The following is a 27,143-nucleotide window of genomic DNA, read 5'->3' as shown; positions in this document are numbered from 1 at the left end:
CTTCCAACCTGGTCCACTTTTTTCAACCCTAATTTTCGAAGGAATCAGTTTCTTTTTAAAATTGCTCTCAAAGAATCATATTCCTTTGGTCCACAACTTAAAGCTCATTATTTGGACATTTTATTATTGTGGCCTTGAACATCTCAAAAAGTATCTGACTTCATTGAATCTGGATGTATTCGTTGTCAGATGACCTAGATTATGTATGTTTTTTTCCTTAAGAAATTTATTTTCAAAGGAAAAAAAGAGTAGTTAAGAAATAATAATAGTTAAGAGTAAGGTAAGAAAAATGACTCTAAAACAGGATTCTTAATTTTTGGGGAGGGGGCATGCACCCTTGCATAACCTTTTTTGTAGTCTATTGATACGTCTTTTTTCAAAATAATGTTTTTAATTCGTAAAATGTATAGCATTACAAAGGAAAAACTACATTGAAATATAGTTATCAAATTATTTTTTAAAAACTGAACACATTCATGAATCATATGTTAAGAACAACCCCTCTTTGAAAAAAAAAATCTAGATAGCAGTAGATGGCTTCTAAACTGTTCTTACTAGTTAACTTTTTTTTGGATGATAACAGCCTGACATTCCACCTAGACCCCTAGGATTAGACCCCTAATTTATGCTAAAAACACTTTTAAAATAGACTTTTTTCCCTCAGCATAATATAAAAATAAAAAGAATCAGGATTCTTGCCACTCTTATTTGATATAGTGGTAGAAATTGTAGCAAATGTAGGAAGACAGGAAAAGGATGCTAGGATTAACTTTGTAAATAAAAGAAGTTAGTATAGCATTATTTTCAGATGATATGCTAGCGTTTCTTAAAAGTGCAACTGTCTAGAGCAAAAACATTTTAAATTCAGTTTTTAATTTTGTTTTCAATGTTAATTTCTGTTTCTTACCCATTGACAAAGCAAGAAAAAAAAACCTGTAACAAATATGTGTAGTCAAACAAAATTAATTTCTTCATTACTTCTGCCCACTCCCTCTCCCCCCTAAAAAAGAAAGACATAGTCCATCACCTCTTATCTGGAGGTTGATAGCATGTTTTTAACCATTAATTCTTTGGAGTTGTGGTAAGTCATTGTGTTTATCAGAGTCTCTAAAGACAGAATTTTTTGTCTTTATGATGTCGTTATTCTAAGTTTTTCATATTTTGCTCACTTCACTTTGTATCAGTTCATACAGGTTTTCCCCAAACCATGCCCTTCATGATTTTTTTTATATGTCGTATTCTTTCACATTCATAGACCATAATTTCCACACATTCCTTAATTGATATAAAATCTCTCCTTTTACAGTTCTTGGCCACTACAAAAATACTGCTGTAAACATTTTTGTACAGATAGGTCTTTTTTTCCTTTTTTTATCTCTTCATGGTACAAATCTATTAATTATATTTTTTGAGTCAAAGGGTATTTACTCACAGTTAATAGATTTTTGGGGCATATCTTTTCCCTTAGCCCTTCCATCATTTGTCATTTTCCATTTTTGTCTACCAATCTTATGAGTGAGGTGGTACTTTAGAGTTTTAATTTGCATTTCTATAATTAGTGAGCTAGAGATTTTTTTTTCCTATGGCCAATCATCGTTTGGATTTCTTCCTATGAGAACTGTCTAGTAATAGCCTTTGACCATTGGGGGGAATATATATGTTTTAATAATGAGACCGTTAGGGGGGCAACTTGTTACTAAGATTTCTCCCCCCACTCCCAATTTTCTGCTTTTTTAGAACAAAGTTGATGCCAGATGTAGTGGTGTCTGCATAGAGTTCCTACCTCTGGAGAGGCTGAGGCTGGTGGATCACTTGAGCTCAAAAGTTCTGACCTATCATGAGTCTAATATTTCACACTACATCTAGCATCAGTATAATTAGTCCCTGCAAGTAGAAATCTGCAAGTCTGCCCACAAAAGGGCAAATCAAGTTGGATATGGAGCAGGTCTAAGCTTCTGCCCTAATCAGCAGTAGAGTTTAACTTTTGAGTGGTACTATACTTTCAGCCTGAATGAAATAGGGAAACCAAGTTTCTAATACATAATGCATGTATTAGGGGTATATATGAATATGTGTGTGTGTGTGAGAGAGAGAGAGAGAGAGAGAGAGAGAGAGAGAGAGAGAGAGAGAGAGAGAGAGAGAGAGAGAATGTATATAGGCAATGAAATAGATAGACTCCTAATTTTTTTCACTATTCTTTCAAAAATTTTATGTAATATATGAAGATATAAACTGGGACAAGCTGGTTGGTTGTCTGAGATAAGGAGTTAAAAGTAATTGTACCAGGCTTGTTGACCCAAGGAAGGGATGATACCAAAACTTAGGAATAGCTATTGGTAGTTTCCATTAAAAAATTCAAGCCCAGAATATCGTTATTTTCTACTTGCATTTTTTTCCTACAGTACTCCCCAAGAAATTATCTTTCTTTGAATTTTCCATAGCACTTAGATCCTTCCTATTGCACATATCCTATTCTGTTTTGCATTCTGGTTATTCATTAATAAATACTGGCTAAAATTGTGTCTCACTCTTCATAGCCACTATAGTTATTTCTTCTTTAAAAAAATCTGAACTTGTCTTATCAATTTTGGGAGTATTAAGTGTATTCCTCTCTCAGCCAATGAAAATCAACTATCCCACAATTTAGTCTTAGAGAATCTAAGGATTCTGAAAGATTTAAGTGATTTACCTAAGATCAAAAAGCCATTAGGGGAAATTAAGGCCAGAGTTGAAACCAGGTCTTTATATGAATTTGAGAGCAACTCTCTCTCTTACACCATTATTTAACAAATACTTAATAATGGTTAGTTGAATTCAGCACATCTAATATATTCTTCTACCCTAGAAGGAAAAAAAATAAGGAAGAACAATGAGAATATTAATTCAAAGGCCTTGTAATTTAATTAGGCTCTTATATTGCTAGCATTTCTGAAGAATTATTATATTTCAGAATACTCGATTGGTTGGTTGGTTGGTTGGTTGGTTGGACGGACTTTCTATCTATTCAGTAACCAAAAAAACTAAACTTGGCTAAATTCATTATTCACAAACCATTTGCTAGGCTTTACATGGTTTGTTATTTATGTCATTGGAGGGAGTAATGATGAAATGATAAATATTTTAAGTAGGGAAATATGCATATGAAATAAAAGTGTAGATTTTTAAGGTGCTGTACAAGGGAGTTGCTTAGCTTGTAGGGTTAATGTTTGTTTCTGTGAACTCTTTAAGTTCTTAGATTTTTTTTTAATACTTTCAGGATTCCTGTGGATCATTAGTGAGAGATAACTGATTTTCTGCAGCAATGTGGAACTAAAGATTAAAGGAGATTACTTGATCAAATACTAAATTCTAACACTTAAATGTTAAAAGGTATGCTCCTGGTGGGAAGGGAAAGGAGTTGTGTAAGTAGAATTCATACTTGCCTTCCATGAACAGGCTAGGCTTTTAAATGAAATTGCATGACAGAGGTAAAAATAGGTTTTAGGTGAGTGGCTGAATATACTATATATGACGGTTGAGGTAGAAAATGGTTTGTTAGTTTTATTTTCAAAGTGTTTTCTTGTGCATTGAAGTGAATGTGATGGCTTTTGCTTTGAGGAAAATTTATTTGAGAAAAGTCCTTTCTCAAAATTAATTTTTTAAAAACTCAAAATGAATGTATTATATTAAAATTGTTTTTTACCATTATAAACTTTTAAACCTACTAAAGAAATGGATCTTTAGATGCTGGCATTCTTAATCACATAATTTATGTTTAAATATTTAATGAGTACCTATTATATTCAAGGAATTTGCTAGATAACTAGGGAGGGATATGAGATAAATTTGGTATTACCTCTTCCCTTATAATATGGATAGTGTAGAAGAGCTGTGCTCTTATTATTTTAAATATATGGTTACTCCAAAGAGATTTAAATTTAAACTTATTATTTGGTAAGTGCAATTCTCTTGGACCAAATTAAACAAGTTATCATATTTTCAAATATGTTTATTTAAATATGTATTTTTGGCTAGAGCCACTTTTTTGCATAAATAAGTCATAGAATATAATCTACTATTGTGAAACATTGCTTATATAAAATACTAACACTAGCAAAATTTACTAGCTGCTAAGTTGGATATTAGAATTAGAATTCCATTTTTATTACTTGATGCTTTCTTTAAAATTTATTCAAAAATTAAGGTTAAAATATACAGATGTTTCTTAGTAATAAAATTTTGGCACATTTGTGTTGGCAGTAGAATTTTATTAATCACTGGCTATCATGGCATATAGGTAAATCTTGGGGAATTTAGGGCAACTCTAGTTAAGGGAAAAATTAGTTAAGACTTTGTGTGGTTGTAAGATAAATCAGTTCTATTTTATTTTAGTCTTCTCAAACCAAGTGATGGATGTTTCTCTATTCTTTCATTATTGATTTGTATTTGTACATCTTGAAAAGAATTGAATCTAGTAAGGTTAATTATTTTTTGAATTTAGAAAAGATGCTGTGGCAGAGAGTGATATGAGTCAGTTTTTATACAGGCTATATATATTTATTAATTTAGGAATCCACATAATGTGAGATCCTTTTCCAGTGAGAAATGAATTGAAATACTGCTGTAGAAACTGTACTATGTTAATACTGACATTTTCTATGTATATTAAAACAGAAGACTGAATTTGTTGTTAAATTGAAGAAAACTTCATGAATTTTCTTTAGATAGGGAAGATACTACAAGAAAGATCATTTCTTGGGATGTTTGATCATCTTGCAGTGCTCGATAAGCATAGTCCAAAAAGGACTTCTTTGAAGATAATCATAGTATGTGCACCATTTGCTGGAGAGGATGAAGAGGTAGAAAAATTCTATGAAGGAACTGGATGATATCCTTCAAACTAAATCAGCATCTACACATTGATACCTGATGGCTTTATTACAAAGGTTGAAGTAAGGAATATCTTGAAAAGTAATTTGTGATTAATCAATGACTAAATACAATCTTGTAGGACAAGCTTCATGCCTGTGTATGATGAGTACTTTCTTTAAGAACAAAGAGGGTACTGAACATCTAGCAGCAAATAACATGTTACTTTGTAATATATGCCCAAAACATGCCATTTTTCTGTAATGGTCACAATTGGTTACTAAGGAGTCATTTCTAAATCAATTGTTTGCTGTTGGTTTATCAGTGAGTTAATACAAAGGTTAAAATAAATACCAAACTAGAAGCAAGGATAAAATGGTGGATGGGGGGTGCACATGAATTATAAGAACATCAGTCTGACTTTCCAGATAAGCTATTGACACCAAAAAGTAAGGCAAGGATAAAGGAAATAAGTGTTCTAGTTATTAATATTTCCTTTAATGTTTTCTAGAAAAGTTTGACTGACATAAGCAAATATTACTAGAAACAAGAATGCCAGATGGTAAAACAGAGAAACTAAGGACAATTCCAGTTCAGGATATAAACTCATTTGTAAGATGTTATAGGGAAAGATGGATGAATTATTAAGAGCAATATCGATTCATAAGACTGTGAAGAGCAATGGAGAGGAAAACCAGTTGGCTACACTGCTTATGATACAGAATAAAGATTCTCAGTGTAGGGAGGGGACCTGAAAGTACAATACATACATGAACAGAATCTTTGAATCCTCTATAAGTTGTTATCTAGCCTTTACTTGAAGACTTCCAGTGTGGAGGAACCCATTATCTCCTGAAGCAGTCAATTCTACTTTTACATAGCTCTAATTTTGAGTAAATATTCTTTACATAACACCTAAATGACTTTCTTGTAACTTCCACCAGTTGCTTCTAGTTTATTCCTTTAAAGTCAAGGAAAACAAGACTAAATTCTTCTTCTACTCAACAAGTCCTTCAGATATTTGAAGACAGCTATTATTTTCCCCTTTGTTGTCTCTTTTCCAGGGTAAATAGTCTTAGTTCCTTCTTTAGTCCTTTGCATCTCATTGGCTTTACTGATAGTTTTTACTGACAAATTATTCTTATTCCACAAAAGTCAATCCTATGTTATAAATTTAGTTTTCACAGGTGTTAGTAAGTAATCTGATAGTGTGGACCAACTAATAGTCTTTTGTTCATTCAACAAGCATTAATTATTGTAACTGTGCTAAATACTATAAGAAAATTATTTTCTTCAATCTAATTCATACAACAAAGTCTAGTTGGCTTTGACTTTCCAAGTATTCATCTTTTAAAGAGAAGTGTTATAAAATAGTTCATTAAAAGCTAGCATTTGGATGTGTTTTAAAAGCATAATGTTGAATAGGTCATATTGAAAGAGTAGGTGTTTCTTTAGTTTTAAGTGTTTACTGTCCTAAAAAGCATGAACAACTAGTATTGTACATCTGCCATATTTATATTGCTTTATACTACTCATGTAGGTGGAGAAAAGAGACGAGATACATAAAAACATAATTTCTACCCTCAGAAAAAATTAAATTGAGAGAATGTGTGTGTGTATTTATTTATAAAACAACTAGCAAAACACTTGGGATACAATGTCAATATAACTAATTTTTGAAGATCCTCATTAGCAACCACTTGTATACCTAATGATACTTTTGGGTAACATAAAAAAAGAAAGGAACTTATTCACATACAGTATTATAGAATAAGTGTTCATTGTCTTTCTTATGACAGACTTTTGTTTTTTTGGCAAAACAGTTTTTAGAACTAATAAAGTAAGCTTTTCATGCAACATATGGAATATTGTCATTAAAATTTATTTGGTTTTAGTTTGGATTCTAATTAATCTTTAAGAGTCAGTTAAATTATTGATAACTGGCATTTATCAAACATTTCCAGAATGTACTATCTTATTAAATAATTCTCTTAACAAGCCCAGGAGTCATGGAAAATTATTACCAACATTTTATAGATGAATAAACTGAAGCTCAGAAAGGGTTAGTGACTTACCCAGGATGACATAGCTGGTAAATATCTGAGGCTAGTTAAGGATCTAATCCTTCCTGATCACAGATTAAATACTTTATTTACATCATGCTATAGTAAATAATCAGTTAATCAAAAAAGCATGGGACTTAAGATTTGTCCTTCTTGTCTCTGAGGTAGTCTCCACTATCCATTTTTTCATGCTGCATTTGCATGTAATGGAATATTATTATGCCATAAGAAAGTATAAACATGAAGGATTCACCCTTCAGAGAAACTTTGGAAGACTCATGAATTGATTCAGAATGAAGTAAACAGAACATCATCAGTGGGGTATTTGGGACTGTATTCAGGAGTGAGAGGAAAGAGGTCATGGCTCTCCCATTCTGTGACCTGGTGCTGGATTAGATGACCTTGTGAGTTTCTTTCCTGCTCTAAATCTCTACTTCTTCCATCTCTCATCCCGTCTTCCTAAAGAAAAAAAGGATACAGAGTTTAACAAGTAGATTTGAAAGTATGGCAGTTTAAGACAATTTGTAAATTAAAAGAATGCAAAAGTTTCTGAAATCCTAAATACTTGCTTAGTCCCATAGCAAACTCATGTTCTTGTCTTAGTTAATGGAACTACTGTTGTTGCCTTGGCAAATAATTGTAGAATATTGAGAATGATAGATTTGCTATTCCTGAAAAGGCAATAGGACCACTTGTATATTTATAATTAAGTTCTTTTAAATCTAAATAAGTATATTTAAAGTGGAAAGGAGAGAAATCTCAAGAAGGTATGACAAGTAGGCGCTATGTCAGAATACAATTTGTCCCTTAATTCATCAAAAACAGCAATGACATCAAGATGAGAAGTGAAATAAACAATCATAAAGTAATTCTTAGAGAATAAAAGAATCAGACTATTTTACTACCCTATCTCCAATCCTCTCTCTCTCAACACCCCCCCCTCCCCCAGTCTTCCCTTCAAAAAGTCTATAGCTACTCTGGTCCACCAGAGTGGTCTCAAACCCCAAGGTCCATTTCAGTATTGGGTATCATTTGGTGGGGGGAAGGGGCATTATGTCAGGGAAATATTGGGCAAAAATACTGGAAGTAGATAGCAAAGTACAGATCAAGAGAATCCCTAAAATTTCAGTAGAAAGAAGCTTTAAGTTTATCTTAACCAGAAATAGCCTATTCACATTTCAGAAATGGCAAATCCAAAAACAGGTCTTGCATTGAGCAAATCAAAAGCCTTTCACATTTCAAAGACAGACAGAATAGCACCTGATTACTCCTCATTTATTGGCAAATGGAAAAATTAGAATGGGTATTCTGAAAAGCAAAGAAGATTTGGGCTATTACCCCCCACCCCACCCCTCAATGCTGCATCCTATAAAAGCTGAGATTAATTCTCCAAGAAAATAATTTTACATTTTGAAGAAAAGGAAGACTGATTGAATAATGTCATTCATTTAGAAACACCTAGAGATGAGCATAACATTCATGATACAAACTAACCAAATACAAGAAAGTTAAATATATTTAGATAATGAATGACTCAAATGAAATGTGTGTGTTATGATCACAGCTAAACAAAGGCTTCATTGTGGGATGAGAAATCATTTTGTTTAACTGTCTTAAAACCCATTTTATCTTGTAGGCATTGAGAAAGGAAACAAGGAAGCAAAAGTGGCCTAAGTTGCAAAATTTTAAAAACCTGAAAAATCAGGAAAGGAAAAAACTAAATTAATATTTCAAGGCCAAAGAAATATCATCCCCTCATTACTAAATTATTTGTTGATAGGATAATACAGAGGATGTCCTCCTCAGCAGAAAAGTAGATTTGAATTGAGTGTCTAAGAAAAGACAGATCAGGACTCCCAAGGAAGAGTGAATGGGAGAAGGCTTTTCATTTTGTCACTATCAACTTGCCTAGTAGTCTAGCTAGAAAATAACTGTTGGAAGAAAAATCTTGGTTAGGGCTTCATTGTAATGAATCAGGCAAATGCAGGGAAAATAAAACACAAACACACACACACACACACACACACACACACACACACACAGAGTTTGTGTGTTGTATAGACTAGGTCCCAAAGCTTAAGCTACACATTGCTCTTAAAGATGAATTTTTGTAATAAGAAAAGAGAATTCTTTTTTTTTTTAACTCTTACTTTCTGACTTGGAATCAATACTGTGTAAGTGCTAAGTGGTAAGGACTAGGCAATTGGGGGAGGGGGGGGTTGTCAAGTGACTTGCCCAGGGTCACATAGCTGGGAAGTGTCTGAGGCCAGATTTGAAACTAAGACTTCCTGTCTCTAGGCCTGGCTCTCAATCTACTGAGCTACCCTGCTGCCCCCAAGAAAAGAGAATTCTGATAGATTCCATGTTTCAAAAAAGAGGATGGGCTAGTATAGCAGAGCTGAGTTTACAGTCCAGGAGACATTGGATTATGGGAACAAGCCACTCCACCAGGTAGATGCAGATTTCTAAACCAGTTTCTAAAAGGGGATCAAAGCCTATGGTTTCTTTTCTATACTTGGATTGACATGTACTGTAGCCCTCTCATGAGAGGACAGCCATGTATACCTGTGTAGCTCCCTTTTATGAGAGTAGCCTCTCTTAAGAGAAAGCTATCATGCGTATCTGTACAGCTTGTCCTACAAGAGGACTAATGTATACCAATTAAAGAGGAGTGGCAAATCATGGGTTCACTTGAATTAACCTGGCAGTAGAGGTGAAATTCTACACAATAATTTCAATAATTCCTCCATTTGGTGCTATCCATATTTATGGTGCATCACCATTTTCAGATTTATATTGTTCCTTAACTGCATCCTCCTAATGGCTACTGGGTATGATTTGGGAATTGGCTGGGGAATCAGTTCCTTGCACTAAGGGAGGTACTTATAAGCATAAACAACACACAGGCCTTATGAGGACAAACAAGAGAAGCTCCATAAACAGATGCACACCTAAGTACTGAACTCTCCTTTGTACACCAGAGCAGGTGTGAAGTATAAATAACAGATGCATGATAAAGAGCGTGTTGAGGGATTTGGTCCTACTTATCCAAGTCAAATAAACTAGTGGTTGATAACTGGTGCAAGGGGCCTTTCTCAGCTTAGCTGGTTCCAAGGGCAGATCAGGGGTTTGCTTCCTTTGCTGGGATGAGGTTAGTTTGGCAGGCTTCACATGGGTTAATGTGTCCAGGTCCTGTGCTCAGCAATTTTGACAAGAATAGTAACTGGTGGTTCTATGATGGCCTCCTAATTTTGGGGTTAGGACTCCTGAGGCAACTGTCTTATTTGTGTACAAAAAAGGAAAAAGACATAATAATTTGGCAATTACAAAGTTGGTAGGAAGCCTTTCACCTGCTTCACTTGCTTAACATCATCTGTTAAGGTTCCTGAGGGTGTCAGGATTTGAGGATTTTGGCACATAAGCTGTTAATTCCCTAGGGCTAAAATCCAAGGATTGCAGCATCTAACTGTCTCTAGTAGGTTTGCTTACCTTTTATTTTGTCTTTGTTATTGGCATTTGAAGAATTCTCTGGATCCTATCATTAGCGCCTGGGCCCAGCTTGTAACCCAGCTACCTGTACTGTGGGAAGGGCAAACTGCACCTTAGGAAGATTTGAGGACCCTTTTTTGTAAAGGAAGTTTATGAAGAAAACTGTCTTTCTCCTGCAAAGGAGAGGCGAGCAATAAATTATCCATAAATTGAATTAAGGCTTACCTCTGGGGTAGGCGCAAATCTTGCACATAGAGTGGGAGATTAATAATAACCTTCTGACATCCTAGTCCAAGTATATTGCTTGTTCTTTTAAGTAAAAAATGAAAAGATACTGTTAGTCTAAATGTATGGAATACTGAAAAAAAGCAGACAGGTCAATAACAAAATATATTTTTTTTATTGTCAGGAATATTGGTGATAGTGGAAACAGGTTTTGGGACCAATTGGGGACCTTTAAGACTACAAAATTCTCAATAATAATCATTAGATATCACTAGATAAAGAGGTACAGAGGTAGGACAATACAGGGGTATTGCAGGGTGACTGGTAAGACACTATCACCCCCAGTGAATATAAGCAATGATGAGTTTTTTTAAGAGATTTAACAGCCTCCAAATTGTCATATACTGTTGAACATAAGGGTGCTTCAGATTATATCCTCACAGGGTCAAATAACTGTGAATCCCACATTGTTCGGGTTCAAGCTCCAACACTAGTGTGCAAGTTTTGCAACAGGAGGAGGCAATTCATATAATAGAAGTCCTAGAAACCTTTTTGGTTCTTTTTTTAAATTACCCAATTAGCCAAATCAATTTCATTGTTTTCTAACTGAATCCCTCCCGTGTCACACTGAATAATGGCTTCAAAATTTCATAACAGGTCCCTCCCATACATAGAAATAGGGCAATTAGACACAATCAAAAATAAGTGAAAGCAGGGGAGTGGATATTAAAAGGCACATCTTTCCCCACCTGCTAACTACTGAAAACCTCAAGGAAACATCTCAGTGCTAATAAAGTCCCATGTTCACTGAGCAAATAAAAAGATTGCCATTTATGTTAATTTCTATCAAGGCTCTTTAACTATAACGCTATTCACTTTCACATTTCCATGAAACATCCTAGCTAGAAGCAATTCATCTTACATGTCTGCTGCTGATTAATTAACATAAGGTGAAATAGTAGTTTAGATCATTCTCATTTTCTATATCTAACTGAACAAACTTATGAATGGAAGCACACAAATGAATTGAGGAGTTCTATGGACTCCCAGTCTATCAGTTATTAGGCATCTTGTTCTAGAGCATCATAGAGAGTTGTTATTGCATCTGTTGCTCATTTCCCCTATAATATTCAATTTGGGAGCTTTCCTGGGCCATGAGGTTTATTCTCTGACATTATAGTACAGGTCAGGTCTTTTGCCTTCTCTTACTTTGTGAGAAAAGCATCTAAGCTCAGCCATATCTCCAAAAAGCACAATAGCTTTTTTCCAATGGTCTTAATTCTGTCAGTGACAGTGGTTAAAGATCAGTGAGAAACAGTGGACTGGCTTGTTGCCATAATCCAGTATCTCCTGGTTGAAAGAGGACATGTATTCCTGGATTATTTCCTAAAAAACTGTTCTTAAAGGTGCCATGATCTTAGCTATCTCTAGCTTAAATGGAAATGTTGCATAATTCTATATTGGAACCTAATGGTCATGGTAAATTAGGGCATTCTCAATTTGAAAAGACAGCTATCAGAACTATTATTAATCTATCTAGTCTTGCATTATTTCTGACTTAAAGTTTTCAACATGCATAATTTATAACAATCCTAAGTCCTGTATCTGTCTATCTGGCCAAATTCTATCTCTATAATTATCTAAATACTGAAGCCAGTCTTAAGTTCTTCCATTCCAGTCCTAGATACCCCTTAGCTAAATGATAGCCAAGCCTTGGGAAGTCAATGGGAATTTTATTTTGCACTAATTAATTGTATTTGATACTAGTATTGTCTTTTGAGGTTGCTGTCAGTCAAAGATCAGCCACTTTACCCTGTCTGTGTTCTGGGACCACTGTTTCTTCATGCATAAATGAAAAAAAAATTTTTTTTTTCAAAAATTTGGGTATCAAGACCTATATGTCCTTATTCTTTTCAGAGCTGAAGGAGCTCAATTCTCTCTCATATTTCATGGCAGATTGACCACTAGGGAAGTAAACCTTTGCCCACAGTGAAGCAAAAGATGCTCTGCTGCCATTGAGGGAGTACTGTGCTTCTCCAGTGAGAGCCACTTACAAAGTGTCCTAGCTCAGGCACCAAAAATTGTTGGGAAAAAAATCTTGGTTAGGGCTTCACTCCAACAAATCAGCAAACTTTAGGAAATTGAAGTAGAAAAAAGAAAAAGAGTTTGTTAAAACATATAAGGCATAGATGTTGTATAGGCCAAACCCTGAGATCAAGCCACATGTTGCTTTTAAAGATGAATTTTTAGAGGGCAGCTGGGTGGCTCAGTGGATGGGAATCAAGCGAAGAGACAGGAAGTCCTAGGTTCAAATCTGGCATTGAACACTTCTCAGCTGTGTGACCCTGGGCAATTAACCCCTGTTGCTTAGCCCTTATCATTCTTCTACCTTGGAACCAATACACCATATTGATTCTAAGACAGAAGGTAAGGATTTTAAAGCAAACAAACAAAAGAAAAGATGAATTTTTGTAAAAGGATAAGATAATCCTGAAAGGTTCACATTTCAGAAAGGGGATGGGCTATTATTGCATCAGAGCCAAGTTTACAATCTAGCTTATATGAGAATGTGAGGAATAGAGTAAGTAAGGAATGATAAATTTGAGGAATTTAGAGAAATAGGTAGATTTCTGTGAACTGATATGGAGTGAAATAAGATTTGGAAGAAAAATATGACTGATTATATCCCTTTGAGAAAATGACTAAAAGAAAGCTGAACTCTGAGTAACTGAAGAACAAATTGATTCAAAATACAGATACTAAAAATTAGCTTCCTTATGACAGAGTTTGCATCTGTTAGCACAAAATGTTATATACAATATCAAAGATGTAATAAATGTTTTTGCTTAATTTTTATTTTCTATAAGGGAAAGAAAAAGTCTTTTCTGTATATCATGAATGTTTCTAAATTCAGGGAAAATCAGTGAAAAATTTATATGACCATATATGGCTGTTTTTTCCCCCAAAGCAAATGTATACAAACCAATTTTTCCAGTGGATTTCTTTGTCCAAATGGGATGAATGCAGGGAAATAACTTTTTTTGTACATGGTTTTGTTATATTTACTGACTTGGTTAAACTAACATCAGTATATTTAACTCTTAACACAGGCATTATTAACCTTTTTGTATGTGTCATGAACTATCTTTGGCAGTCTGGTGAAGCCTGTTCATCCCTTCTCAGAATAATGTTTTTAAATCTATCAGATACATAGGATTACTAAGAAAACAAATTATAGTGAAGTATAGTTGTGTATATAGATATGGGGAGGGGTAGTTTATAGACACCAAGCTAACTTTGGCTCCCTTGGTCACTCTTCTCATTGTTTCATATATGCCTTCTTATAATAAATGAAATTGTGCTTTCCAAAAAGGTTTTAGCTTCTTACCCATATTTTCTTTGTTTCTGAAATGCTTAAAATTCAAGTTTACCCTGCCATAAACTTTTTTCAGTCCATAGACAGATGCAAGACAATAACATCTTTTGTTCTTCATTCTTCCCTTTTAAGAGGGTGTGACCTTTTTGTTATATCTAAGGAAACGCTTCTGAAAGAGAAATCAGTTTGAAGAAAGAATACTCCTCTTGCTTTTACAAACCATTTGTAAAAATTTCAATATTTAGTGGGATTATTAGCAAGAATTACCTTGTGTTCCTAATGGTGTTGTAGTTTATGTAAGTCACTTAATGATTATTAGAACTGATAGATAAGGAGTCACCTTTAATGAGGTAGTAAGAAATAAAAGAGATTTGGTTACATACCATACATTGTGGAGGATATATGTATAATGAATGCTATCCCACTAAAAAATTTCCCTTTGTGATACTGATGGAGACAGTCATGTTTGTAATGGGCGAGACACTTATTAGGTGTATGGTGAGGCAAGTCTCTTATTATCTCTTTATTTTCTCATCTGTGAAATGAGTATAATAATATTTGTATTATCTAATTCGCAGGATTTTTTTTTTTTTAGGAAAATGCTTTGGAAACCTTAAAGCTTTGTTAAATGAGCAAAGTAATTTATATTAATAGAACTATTTTTATAGATGTGTGATTTTCTATATGTGATATAATCAGTGATTATTTCTTTTATCCTAATACTAAACACACAGTTCCACTTTACATTGCTTTGAACATTCAGAGTTTTAGATTCCTAAACCTGGCTCTTTCTCCTCTCTTAATTTAATGTTAATAGAACAGAAGCTACCTTCATAGGAACTAAGACATTAGGAAATAGAGAGGAACCCAGTTACCACAAGTAATTAAGACCTTCTTGAGCCTGACTACCAATTACGAATGGTATGACTCTTCTTGTGAGTCAGATAACATATTTTGTACTGAAGTCATTTTTCATTTCAGAAAACAAAAGAAGTAGCATAAGAATAGTAACTAATTTAAATGATTTGGGTTCTTTTTGAGATAATCCTACTCTTGTGTTTCAGGTTATACACCAGGTACACCATATAAAGTGTCCTGTTCACCCACCAGTGGGGCAGTGCCACCTTATTCGTCATCACCCAACCCATATCAGACTGCAGTGTACCCAGTTAGAAGTGCCTATCCACAGCAGAATCCATATGCACAGGTAAATCATGCACACCCACTTTTTGGTATGGATTCAGTAAGCCCAAACATTATCAACAAACATTTTGCTTTTCCGCTCCCTTTTTTAAAAATCTGTTTTTGGGAAATTGTGAATATAAGATCGTGGCTGAAGGTGAGAAGTTTGAGAAGAAATCAGTTTGAACATTTTGTTGTAGCCAGGGGTGTGTGGATATCTGTGTGGTTTTGTGAGAAACTCAATTGCTATCTTTTTTTCAACAGCAAGGCACTTACTATACCCAGCCATTGTATGCAGCACCACCTCATGTAATTCATCACACCACAGTTGTGCAACCAAATGGCATGCCAGCAACTATGTACCCTGCTCCCATCCCCCCTCCAAGAGGAAATGGTGTGACTATGGGAATGGTTGCTGGGACCACTATGGCAATGTCAGCAGGTAAATCATTTTAATTGGTTTGTTCTCTTAACATATCATATCACAGGATGTTGTAGAGCAGTAGTAGAATAGAGTGCTGGACCTAGAGTCAGGAAGACTCATCTTCCTGAGTTCAAATCTGAGCTCAGACACTAATTGTGTGACCCTGGCCAAGTCATTAAGCAACATCATTTGCCTCAAGTTTTCTCATCTATAAAATGAGCTGGAAAGGAAATGGCAACCACTCTAGTATTTTTGCCATAAAAACCCCTAACGGGATCATAAAGAGTCAGATATGACTGAAAAATGACTGAACAGCAACAAAAAAGTAGTAGTATTTTGGTGATCAGTTCATTTTTTTTATTGTTTTCTTAATAGATTTATGTCCTTTCCCATGAAAGTACCTGGTGGGACTTTTTTTTTGCCCTCTGGAGGAGAATTGGCTATTAAACAGGACAGCATTTCCAATCACTTAATATTAATAGATTTTCATTCCAGAGCAAGTTTCTTGAAAGGCGTCTTTTTTTAATTGAAAGACAAACAAGAATGTTAGAAAGGAGATAATTCTAGGACAACTACCTCCTCTAAATCAATAGATTTTCTCAGGTAGCTTGATGTCTAGCACTATTTTAAGTTAATTCATATATGTTGTTAGAATATTTTGTTAGATTGAAATCATATTGATGAGTTTTAACAATCCTGGCACTATCCGTTATTGTATTGACATTTCTTCTAGCAATAAGCCAGATGATGATGGTAATTGTTATAAATAAAAATTAATATGGAGGCTTATTATCAGATTTATAAACATTCATTAGTAAAGAGAGAGTTAGGTCTCAGCCTTTCTAACTTTAGGAAGAGATCCAATTCTTCATTCAGCAGCTTGCCAGAGATTACCAGAGAAGATAAAGACCAGAGAGAGCAAAGCCTCAGCCCAAGGAGCGAGGTATGGCTGTAAAAGAGACCTCTCTCCACTTCCACACACTTTTTAAAACTCAACTCACTCCTCCCTCCATGGCGACATTGCACTGGCTCTACACACTGACAAGAGACCCAGGTGTTTGGCCATTAGAAATGCCACATAACTGACACTTTTATGTCCCTCCACCAAGGTGCTCAGGACCTAAGTCCCCTAAATAACTTCACACATAATTATGATGCTGGCTGACATTTAATATTTTACGTGTTTAATCTTTATATAATCCTATGAAGAAGATAATGCAGATCTTATTTTATAGATAAAGAAACTGAATCTTAAAATGGTATGACCAAATATTTAGAACTGGAGAGAACTTAAGAGACCATCAAAGTTTAATCTTAAAGATGAGAAAATTGAGCCCAAGAGAATTCAGCTGACTTATTTAGGGTCTCTTGGGGACTAAATAGCCTGATCTGGAATTTGAACCCAAGGCTCTATGCCAAAGCCAGGAAAGTGGAGGAATTTGTCCAAGGCCAGTATCAAGTATAACTTCTAAAATTGAGTGAAAGCTTTGGCTTTTATTTTTTCCAGAAGATTTTTGATTTAACTATTGTGCATATAGCATTAAAGTTGTATAAGGATTTATTACTTTTTCTGAATGAATAAAATTTCTCTTAAACTTAAGATTTTGATCATTCTAAAACTGTCTTTCCCTTAAAAATTAGTGTTATTTAAAAATTATAATTTGAATTAAAGAAGTAACATGATGTATGATGGTTCACGATAATATGTAGGACTATAGCATATGTTCTGCAAATATATTTTGCAGGAAACATTTTTAAATTGTGTATAATAATCTTCCTTTTTAGACTATTAGATCTTTATTTTTCTGCATATCATGTGAAATCCTTTTAAAAAACCCCCATTATCATCTGTCTTAGCAGCAATACTAAGTATTGATTCTAAGGCAGAAGAGGAGTAAGGGTTAGTAATTGGATTTAAGTGACTTCCTTTGGTCATACAGTTAGGAAGTGTCTGAGGCTAGATTTGAACCCAGGACCTTCTATCTCCAGGCCTGGCTGTCTATACTGATATGAGCCACCTAGATGCCCTGGGAAGACCTTTTAAAAGGACCATGCACATAACTGATGAAAGATTTTTTTATCATCATCTTACTTGGAAATAAAGATTTTCCTCCTATTGCTTTTTTTCTTTACTTTGGGGGTGGGGGGGGAAAGAATGCACTACCTCAATTCACATAGACTGCTCCTTCCAGGTATTATTCAATTCCAGTCTTTCTAGTGTCAATCTTTGTTAAATTTACAGAGGAAAAACTCTTGTTCCCAGAAACTGTGCTTAAGCAATTTGAATTCAATAAGGAAGATCCAGGTTTCCTTGTCTTACTTGGTGTATAACTAGGGCCACTTTGAACATTCTAAAGTGAAAGTCATGACAGATCCTTAACTTTCTGTATTTGCAATCTGTGATAAACAATGGTATATAATTTTTTTCTAAGCTTATCTCTTTCCATAAATTGCTTTGTGTTGGAAAGGGGCTAAGAAATGTAAATTTTATATTTAAAAGTTGTTATTTAATCTTGTGCCTTCCTTAGGATGCCTAACTAACTTTTTGAAGTGCAGTCATTGAGTTCATTTCTTCATGCACTTAATCTTAATGGAGCTCGTATTTTTCTTTATGATTTTTAGTTACATTATTATTTCAGTTTAATTGTGAGAATCATGAACTATCTGGCTAGGCTATGTTATCATATGATCTTCTCCATGCTCATTTTATTGCCTGTTTTGTAAATTACAAATTGATTCAGTACATAGGAAAGAGAATATTTCAATTAAAATTAATTGATAGTTGTGACTCAAAGCATGGTAAATATTCTACAGTGAAGATTTTTATGAAAATGCCCATCCATGATTCCATTTAGTTGCTTTTGTTTTTTTAAAACCCTTTCCTTCTGTCTTAGAAGACAGAAGAGTGGCAAGGACTAGGCAGTTAGTATTAAGCAATTTACCTAAGGTCACACAGTTAGAAAGTATCTAATTTGAACCCAGGTCCTCCCAACTCCAGGCCTGGTACTCTGCATTTAGTTATTTCAGAGATATCTTTCTTTCCCAGCTTCTCAGGAATTTTAGTCATGGAAAAGAAGGACATTATCATATATTTCTATAATTGCATTATTACATGGCATATAGAAAATAAGAATGTTGGCCACCTGTCTTCCTGGTTTTCTTTCCTGGGTTACTTAATATAACTTTTATTTTAGTTTCTTGATTGATATGGAAAATAGTTCACATGTACTAATAGCATCAGAGGGAAAGCACTTAGACTTCTATAATCTAGATTTTATCATTTAGGTGCTTGCTTTCAGCAGCACATACACTAGATTTTATCATTTGGAATTCATATTTTATTTTACTTTGTCATCTGGAAAAGCCAACAGAGTGGGACAAAAAATAGTTTTCCCCACACAAGTATTTGTGACTGATTTGGTTTGGATGTAAGTTTTATATAAATTCAAACTTCAACATTCTGACATTTACAATATCTTGGTGAGACTATTCTCCCCCCTTCCTTCCATTGTTACTTCTTCCTCCCTTCAAACAAACTAACATGGATGTGCCATGCCATGAGTTACATATTTTTGCAAGTTGTATTATGAAAGATCTTTAAGTAATTAGTCTGCAAAGCAATTTCTTTATCACTTATAAGGAAAATAATCATGCTTTTTTTTCCTCTTAGGTACTTTGTTGACTACTCATTCCCCTACTCCAGTAGCCCCTCATCCAGTTACTATGCCTACATATCGGGCCCCAGGAACACCAACCTATAGCTATGTGCCCCCACAGTGGTGATCATCCTGGCAAATGTAAGTTACCAGTTAAATAGCTAAAATGAAGATTATGTTTACTTTTGGAAATAGTGTAGAAAATTGTGCTATATTTACTTATGTGTAACTCATTGATGTAAATACAGTGCAACTTTTAGCTTATCTTAAGTATGTATATGACTAACTACTGTTAAGTGTATGACATTCTAAAAACTGATTCAAGTCAACATAGAATGAACTTAAATAATGTTTCCTTCTGGTGAATTCAAAGGAGGCTTTGCGTGTTTGCGTGCATATGTGTGTCTGTCTATGTAAAAGGTGTATAAGAATATCAAATGTTTTAAAGTGCATGTTAGAACTAGTAGTTGAAGACACTTGCTTGACTGGCTCTGCTTATCTACTATGACTTGTTTTTTTGTCTTCCTTTAACTGTAGGTTTGAAGATGGGAGATATGCAATCAAGTAATTGAGGTTTAACAGTTGGTGCTGAAGCCCCTCATGCCTCCAACCAGGACTTACTTTCTTCTGAATGCTTTCAACACTTTGCTAAACACTACTAAATTCAGATCACTGAAGATTTCCAGTGCTGCATATCTTACATCTTGGAACTCCAGTAGTTAGTCTTAAAGCAAATCCTGTTTTGTGGACTGTCTTGCAATTTTTTAGCTAACTATAATGATAAAAAGGGAGTATAAATTTATTCTGATCCATATCTAGTTGAATGCATGTTTAAAAACAAACACACACACACAGACACACACACACACACACACACACACACACACACACATACACACACAGACACACAAGCTTGCTCAATCTACCTGCAGTGACCGATGCAAAACCATCATATGCAAAATCCAAAGGAACTGAAAAGTATTTTACAACTTGTTATCAATGCACTGTTGTACGTATGCAAAGTCTTAAAAAGGTAGAGTCGTAAAAGTGAATTTCTTTATAGAACATCATAATATCCATTAGTACTTCAACTTCTTCCTCGAGGTTGATGAATTGACTGTTAAGGACATGTTTGTTTGTTTTTTAATTTTAGGCAATTATATATTTTTTTCCAATTGAGTTCAGTTGATATGAGTAAACATGACTGGAGGAAAGATCTGACAGGTTCAAAAATTCCTGCAGAAAATCAGTTTTCCAAGCATCCCCTTTCACTTGTATTATATGGAGTCAGTGTTACATAGACATTCTTAAAAATCCGAATGAAATACTAGATTGTGTGGCCAGGAAGAGGAGGGGGTAACCTGTGAACAAAGCAGCTTTTTTGGCTGCCTAAATTTTCTATTACAAATTCTGGAGAAGTAATATTTTCTACATCTTAATGAAAACTCAACTCTAGTACATAATCATTTTTTTCATGTGATGGAGGATAGGTTTAAAAATGAGACAGCCACACTTTTGGGAGTTATCAGATTCTGCTTTTTTCCAATTTATTCCATCGATTTCCTAAAGAATGTTCTATTCAGCTGAAAAACATGTACAGTTTGACCTAACTTTTAAAAATCTAACAAAACATGTAGGCTACTGCTAAGATTTTTCACAAACAGGCAAGACTTCAGCTATATGTTATGATTACAGTTTGTGTTCTTAAGAATTAAAGGGGAGCAAAACAGGTTTTTTTTTTTTTTAATGTCCTTAATCTCATGTTTCTTGTAGTGGATTATGCATACATTTGTAGCAGGGCTGTCAGAATGTATGAACATTCAAAAACTAGGGAGTTTTTCCTTTTCAATTTGCCAATTGATTTCTGAACATCATATGGACTGCCTTTGAGTCATGGTATCTTTTGATGCAAACTTTTAAATTTTATTTTACCTCAGATGTTATTTGGGAAGCATGGCCATGAGTCCAGCTGCAGATTAGTGTTTCCATTGTCTTGAGTCTCTTCCACTGTCTTTTCCTTCTTTCTCATAGCAGTTATAATTCAACTCAAAGTAAATGCTGTTATGGATGAAGGACTAGCATTAGAGTTAATTTGCATGCCAGAACTGTTGCTAAAAGGAATTTAACTTAGAAATATGAATATCGTGCAAAAAAGAAATCACAAGGGTTGGATTTTTTTTTGTTTGTTTTTTGTTTTTACCCGAGCCTGATTGACTTGCCCTGTGTAGATTTGATAAGTTTCAGTGCTTTTACTTTTTGACTGCAATAAATTATGCAGTAAATGGTTACAAAATTTTGTTCCCTTTTAAGAGTTTACAGAGAGGTCTGTCAGGCTGTGTAGCATTTGCAGTTTTGTTACAACTCACAAGTGATTTTGAGTAGCTCCTGTTTTATTTTTGGGGGTGGAATCCTGCTCCTTTTGTGGATTTGGCAGCTCCTTCAGGCTAGTACCTATACCTCCACTAAAGCATTCTTCTCTAAGGAGAGAGGGATGTGTTCCTGAACAGCCATTGAAATAAGAGTCTTTAGTAATTTTATTTTTTACAGCACTCTTCATTTTTTTTAACTTCCACATTTTATTTTATAAAGTCTAGGAATATTTTTGCGTGGATCACTGTAAACAGAAGACCCTTTATTCCTTCCTAATGCCTCTTGACATAATTATAGTATTTACTTATAAATACTTTAAAATGTTTCATGAGCACTTAATGCAACTTAGGGACTACCATATGTTTTTATGGAGCAGAAATTGACCCCCAGAGAAAACAATTTGAATCCACAGTGCTTGTTTCAGTCTATTTTTAATAATTCCATTTGTAAAGTAAATAAATTTGCAGATAGTGACTGGAAGGATGTTCTGCTCCAAGAACTAAAGTGAATGAACTGATAGGATGATTTTTTTAGTTTATCAATATTTCATTTAGAAGAGAGTCACCATCTTAAAGTATGTTCTCAATTAAAAAAAAAATAGGTATGAGGTGTGGAATCATTCAAATGAAAGAAATCATACAGAATGGCTCTAAAGCCTTGCTGTATAATTTCTTGTTAGACAGGAATGAGCATGAAGCATTAGAACTGTATGAGGGAGAACTTTCATAAATGCTAGCTAGCATAGATAGCATTTTTGAGAGAGAGAGAGATTCTCTGTACATTACATTTTTCAAGAATGTCAGGTTCTTAAATGTAATTTTTTTCACCCAATGATAGTTTTTCTTCCATACCTCCTCCTTATCCTCTAAAAATTTGAGTAGTCTTGTTCATTGAATTACTAAATTGCATTATGGGATTCATCCACAAAGAGAAATTTTCATTTTTGCAGCTATCAGGATACCATCTTTTATAAATGATTCAGTATAATAAGAGAGAGATCACTTCTGTTAACTAAGGACACGTGCTTGGTCATGTGAATAATTAGAATAGTAACAAAACATGGTGGTAGGGGATTAAATATATCTTAATGACATTTTGTTAAATTAAAAGAAATAAAGAGATATAACTAGGGTCAAAATTATACACTATAATGTTGTATTTTTAGGAGACAAATTATAGCAATAAAAAACCTCCTGAAACCTTCTCTCCTTTTTATATTACATTCCTGATTCAGGACTCCTACAAACGCAAGCATTTAGCTATATATTGGGACTTCTTAGGAAATGGAAGCAGGACAGCAGCAATGGGGAAATGTATTGGTTCCTGTCAACATTTGGCAGCTTTATAGGAGTGAGATTTCTTATGACATAACTTTAACCTAAGACCCAAGAGATCTAGTGTATCAGATCTGTAGATTCTACTGTTTTTATTGCAATAAAAATCTTGTTTAGGATCTGTGGTAGGTATTCAATTTATCAAACCTAGCGACATATGCAGGCTATTCTTTGGGAAACAAGGCGAATTATTGTTCTTAGAAATTCATCAGTCATTGATTGGCATAGTTCATTATTAACCAAGCAGTTTAGAAAATTTAAAAATCAGTCTTTTTTATAAACTTGAAAAATGTTAGTAAAGTTATTAGTTTTACAAAATTGTTATTCATTGGAATTTTTCCTTGTATGCTATGCAAATGAAATATTGATTCAGTGGTAAAGAAACCAGCGATCCTTTGGGCTATGCTATTAGGAAATTTCCTTTCTTACCTTACTTGTCATATTCACCTGGTGCCACCCTTCAATCTTGTCATGCCCAGGCTTTCTGGTATCATCTGGCCTAGAACTAATGATGTTTGAATTGATATGCTATTTATCTGTTGATACTTTATCAGTAGTGAGAGGAAATACATTTTTGTCTAAAACTAGAAATCAATTTAAATGATTTTATTTAGTAGCTTTGCTCCTGTGCATATCCATTATTTATTTTAGCACATCCATGAGTGGGAAAAGGCATGGCACATATCAAAAATTTACAACGTGCATGGAAAATCAAATCGAAATGTGTCTGCCTGCCTTTTACAGAAATTTGAGCATTACAGAAAATCTGTTCTGGAAATTTGGTCTCAGTTTTCCTGCCCTTGGATTTGTTAGTGTTCAGCACTGTTTTGACTGGAGAACATATCATCATCATCTTGAATTCTCCTCTTTGGCTTGACTGAATAAAGAACATTGGCCTGAGGCTTTTAGAGAAATGCCCCCAAAACATACTGTGCATCATTTAGCAGAGGAGCAGCAGTAAGGTCCTAGTTGATTGTGATTTAACATGGCTATAGTAAATTAGAAGTCTGATTGAGACAAATAACTTGTTCTAATTTTTCTCTTGCTTAAAGGAGACAGGGGTGGTTCTCCTCGCAGAGTGAAATTTAGGGGAGGGGAGATTAAAAGTTTTTGTCCAAGGCTTTCATTTTACGAAGTTATTTAGGCACCTCTCAGAATTACTCTTAAGTGGCATTTATGCTTTATTGGACCTACAATTTCCAGAGTAAAGTAGTTGATATATTATAGAAAATACACCAAAGTGGAATAGGTGGTTATTTAGAAAATAGATAGAAGAAAAATATTAAATTGGCCTTGGGGTTTTTTTTTTAATCCCCAAAGAAAGGGAAAACCCCAAATGTCATCTTGTGTCCATTCATGTAGTCCCAACTCGGTTCAGAGATATTTTCCAGATTGATTGGGACTTTTCTATCAGGTGTATGAACCATCTTAAAATGAGGCAAGGCAGGGGGACAGTACTGATAAAGGAAACCATTGCTTGGTGTACATGGTAGAGAAAACTTGATTAGCTTCAAGAGAAAATTATTGAACTGTCAAATACAAGATTTGTGAACACCGACCACTACCAGAAGCCTGTTGGTCATAATCCCATGTGACCAACCTTTCCCAATTTCCTGGAGCTGAATTTAAGAGTAATTCTGACTGCCAGGCTGGTAGGGTCTAGTCTGGGTCCCAGCAGTATACTGTCTTGAAAGGTTTATTTTAGCTGGTTCCTGTACAGACTTGTTTTTAAATAGAATGGGTTTGTTAGTGTTCTTTTTTATTGTAGTACTCTTACTGGCTGCCCTGTGTCCAAAACAAGTGATTGCATGCAACAAAAGTACAAACGAAAAGGACCCAATAATAGTTCTCCATATTTTGTTATTGAATAGACACAGGTTTCTTTTTTTTTTTAATGATTTTTTAAAAAAAAATACTGTTTTTCAGACAGTTATGTTGGTACTTTTTTTTTAAAGTTAGGTCAGTGTTGTCTTCCAAAATGTTAAAAAGCATCACTCACTTCTGCATTGAACTTATGGTGTCAACACAAAGGTGTGGAAAAATCCATCCTGAGCCAGTTCAATTATGTGTAAATTCATACTTTTTAATTTTTTATGCAATCCGATGAGTAGATGAGCTCAGATTTAAAATTCTTAAAAAAGCACGTTTATTGTAACAAGAATTGTTATGTATTAATACTTCAGTTTTCAATAAAGATTGACTTGTGTTGCTTATTCTGTTTTCTCTCATTTTTCCAAACTGCTGGGCATGACAGAAGAACTGGGAAATTCTGTTTTCTATTCTAAAATTAATAACAGAATGTGTAACAGAATATGGTGTTACGGGTTAATTTTGTAATTTTGGTAGGAGTTTGACAAAAGTGAGAAGAGCAGTTTGATAAAAAACACGTAAGTTTAATTTGGAAGAAGTTCTGATAGGAAATATAAAGGAGGAAAGTGAGATTATTATCCTAATACCCTATGACTATAAAATCCTAATCCTACCTAAAATTCTCAAAAAACCCTATTCTCTTTGAGGATAGGTTCTTCTTACTTGCGTAGGCCAGGCCTAACTTTTCTACACTACTACCACCTAGAATCAGTAAACATTAATCACCTACAACCTCCTTAAATCTGTTTTTCCATCCCAACTGTCAGTAGTAGAACTGCATGTCAGTCTCTTGACTGAGAGAGAAAGAGACAGACCTGCTCCTTAGGGAATCCTGAGGCAAAAATCCTCCACCCTCACCTCTGTTTCTCTTAGGTAATGGAATCTTCAGCTCTGGCTCACTCTCTTCTGAGCTATCCTGCTCTTAACTTAGAAATCTTCTTTTAAAAGAGAGAGAGGGAGATTAAGAAACTTCCTTTAAGAGTAAATTGTTCCAAGTGTCACACATCAAACTAATGAGGTTTTCACTAAGGGACCAGAGTCTCCTCTCCCTACCCACTTTGGTCTCTTCAGCCCAGACATAAATTTTGTGAAAACAAGTTATAACCCCAAGAACATTGATAACTCCAGGGATTTCTCCTCACCCCCCTAAACGGTTTGAGCTACTTTTTCCCTGTCAAGAACAATTACATTTGTGATTTCTATGACTTCCTGGCCTTACCTTTCTGCAATTTTCCCCTGATTTCAGTGACCTAAAATGGGACATTAGTATTATAATGTTAAGGGAGAGAACACTACCTCTATGAGTCAAGATAAATGAAAGGGAGTGGGGAGAGTTTATTAAATGCCTACTATGTGCTAAGCACTGTCCTAAGAGTTTTATGAATACTTTGATCATCACAAACTTGGGAGGTAGGGGCTGTTATTAGCCCCATTATACACTTGAGGAAAGTGAGGCAGACAGTATGGGGTTGTGTGACTTGCCCAGGGACACACCTAATAAGTGAGGCTGGATTTGGACTCTGGTCTTCCTGACTCCAGACCTAGCTGTAGCCACACTGTACCCCTTGGATACCTTTTATAGCAAATGAGTCCATAGAATGAGAAAGAATACTGATGTTAACCAAGGGCACATCTGACCACATGAATAAATAGAATAGTTACAAAATGTAGTATTAAGGGACGAATATATTGAAATGGCCACAGACTTAAGTTCTCATCCTGACCTGGCCATGGACTCTTGGGACAGCAAATAAGGACTTTCATCGTCATCCTAATTGTGATTGTTAAGAATTTAGGTGCTGCTAAGAATCAGGAAGACAAAAGCCAAAACAAGGTCCCTGGCCTCCAGGAGCTTGCAGTATGTCTTCCATCTCCAGAGTGAGGAGGCAGAAGCTGAGCTACATATGTCCAAAACGCTGTACTGCTTCTATCCTTATTGAGCTTAGATGCCTTCTGTTAAACCTGTTAATAATTTCAATTCCTTTTCATCCTATGCCTGCTTCTCTTCGGGTGTTAGGCATTGCCTTCTTTAACCGTACCTCTGACAAGTAGGAAACATCTCGACTCTCAGAAATTAGTAACTACTAGACAATATAAAACACTTAGTAATCTATCTGCCAAGACAAACACAGGAACTATATGAACACAACTACAAAACACTCCACACAATTAAAACTAGATCTAAGCAATTGAAAAAAACATTGATTGCTCATGGGTAGGATGAGCTAACAATAAAAATGACAATCCTACCCAAACTAATTTACTTATTTAGTGCCATAATCATCAAATTACCAAAAAACTTTTTTA

At 34.6% G+C, this 27,143-nt stretch overlaps 1 protein-coding gene across 1 annotated transcript in view; it reads left to right on the top strand.

Moving 5' to 3' along the window:
* The window catches only part of FAM168B (family with sequence similarity 168 member B), a 41,971-nt gene extending 16,791 nt beyond the window's left edge, over positions 1-25,180 (top strand). Inside the window, exons 4-7 of the mRNA XM_001365994.5 lie at positions 15,066-15,208; positions 15,448-15,625; positions 19,278-19,404; positions 19,801-25,180. Coding sequence (XP_001366031.1) covers positions 15,066-15,208; positions 15,448-15,625; positions 19,278-19,390 — 434 coding nt within the window. The 3' untranslated portion in view covers positions 19,391-19,404; positions 19,801-25,180. The remainder of the gene's footprint in view (positions 1-15,065; positions 15,209-15,447; positions 15,626-19,277; positions 19,405-19,800) is intronic.
* The last annotated feature ends 1,963 nt before the right edge of the window (positions 25,181-27,143 follow it).

Source organism: Monodelphis domestica, chromosome 4 (assembly GCF_027887165.1).
Source record: "Monodelphis domestica isolate mMonDom1 chromosome 4, mMonDom1.pri, whole genome shotgun sequence".
In the NCBI taxonomy this organism is placed as follows: Eukaryota; Metazoa; Chordata; class Mammalia; order Didelphimorphia; family Didelphidae; genus Monodelphis; species Monodelphis domestica.
This window is presented reverse-complemented; position numbering and strand designations above follow the sequence as displayed.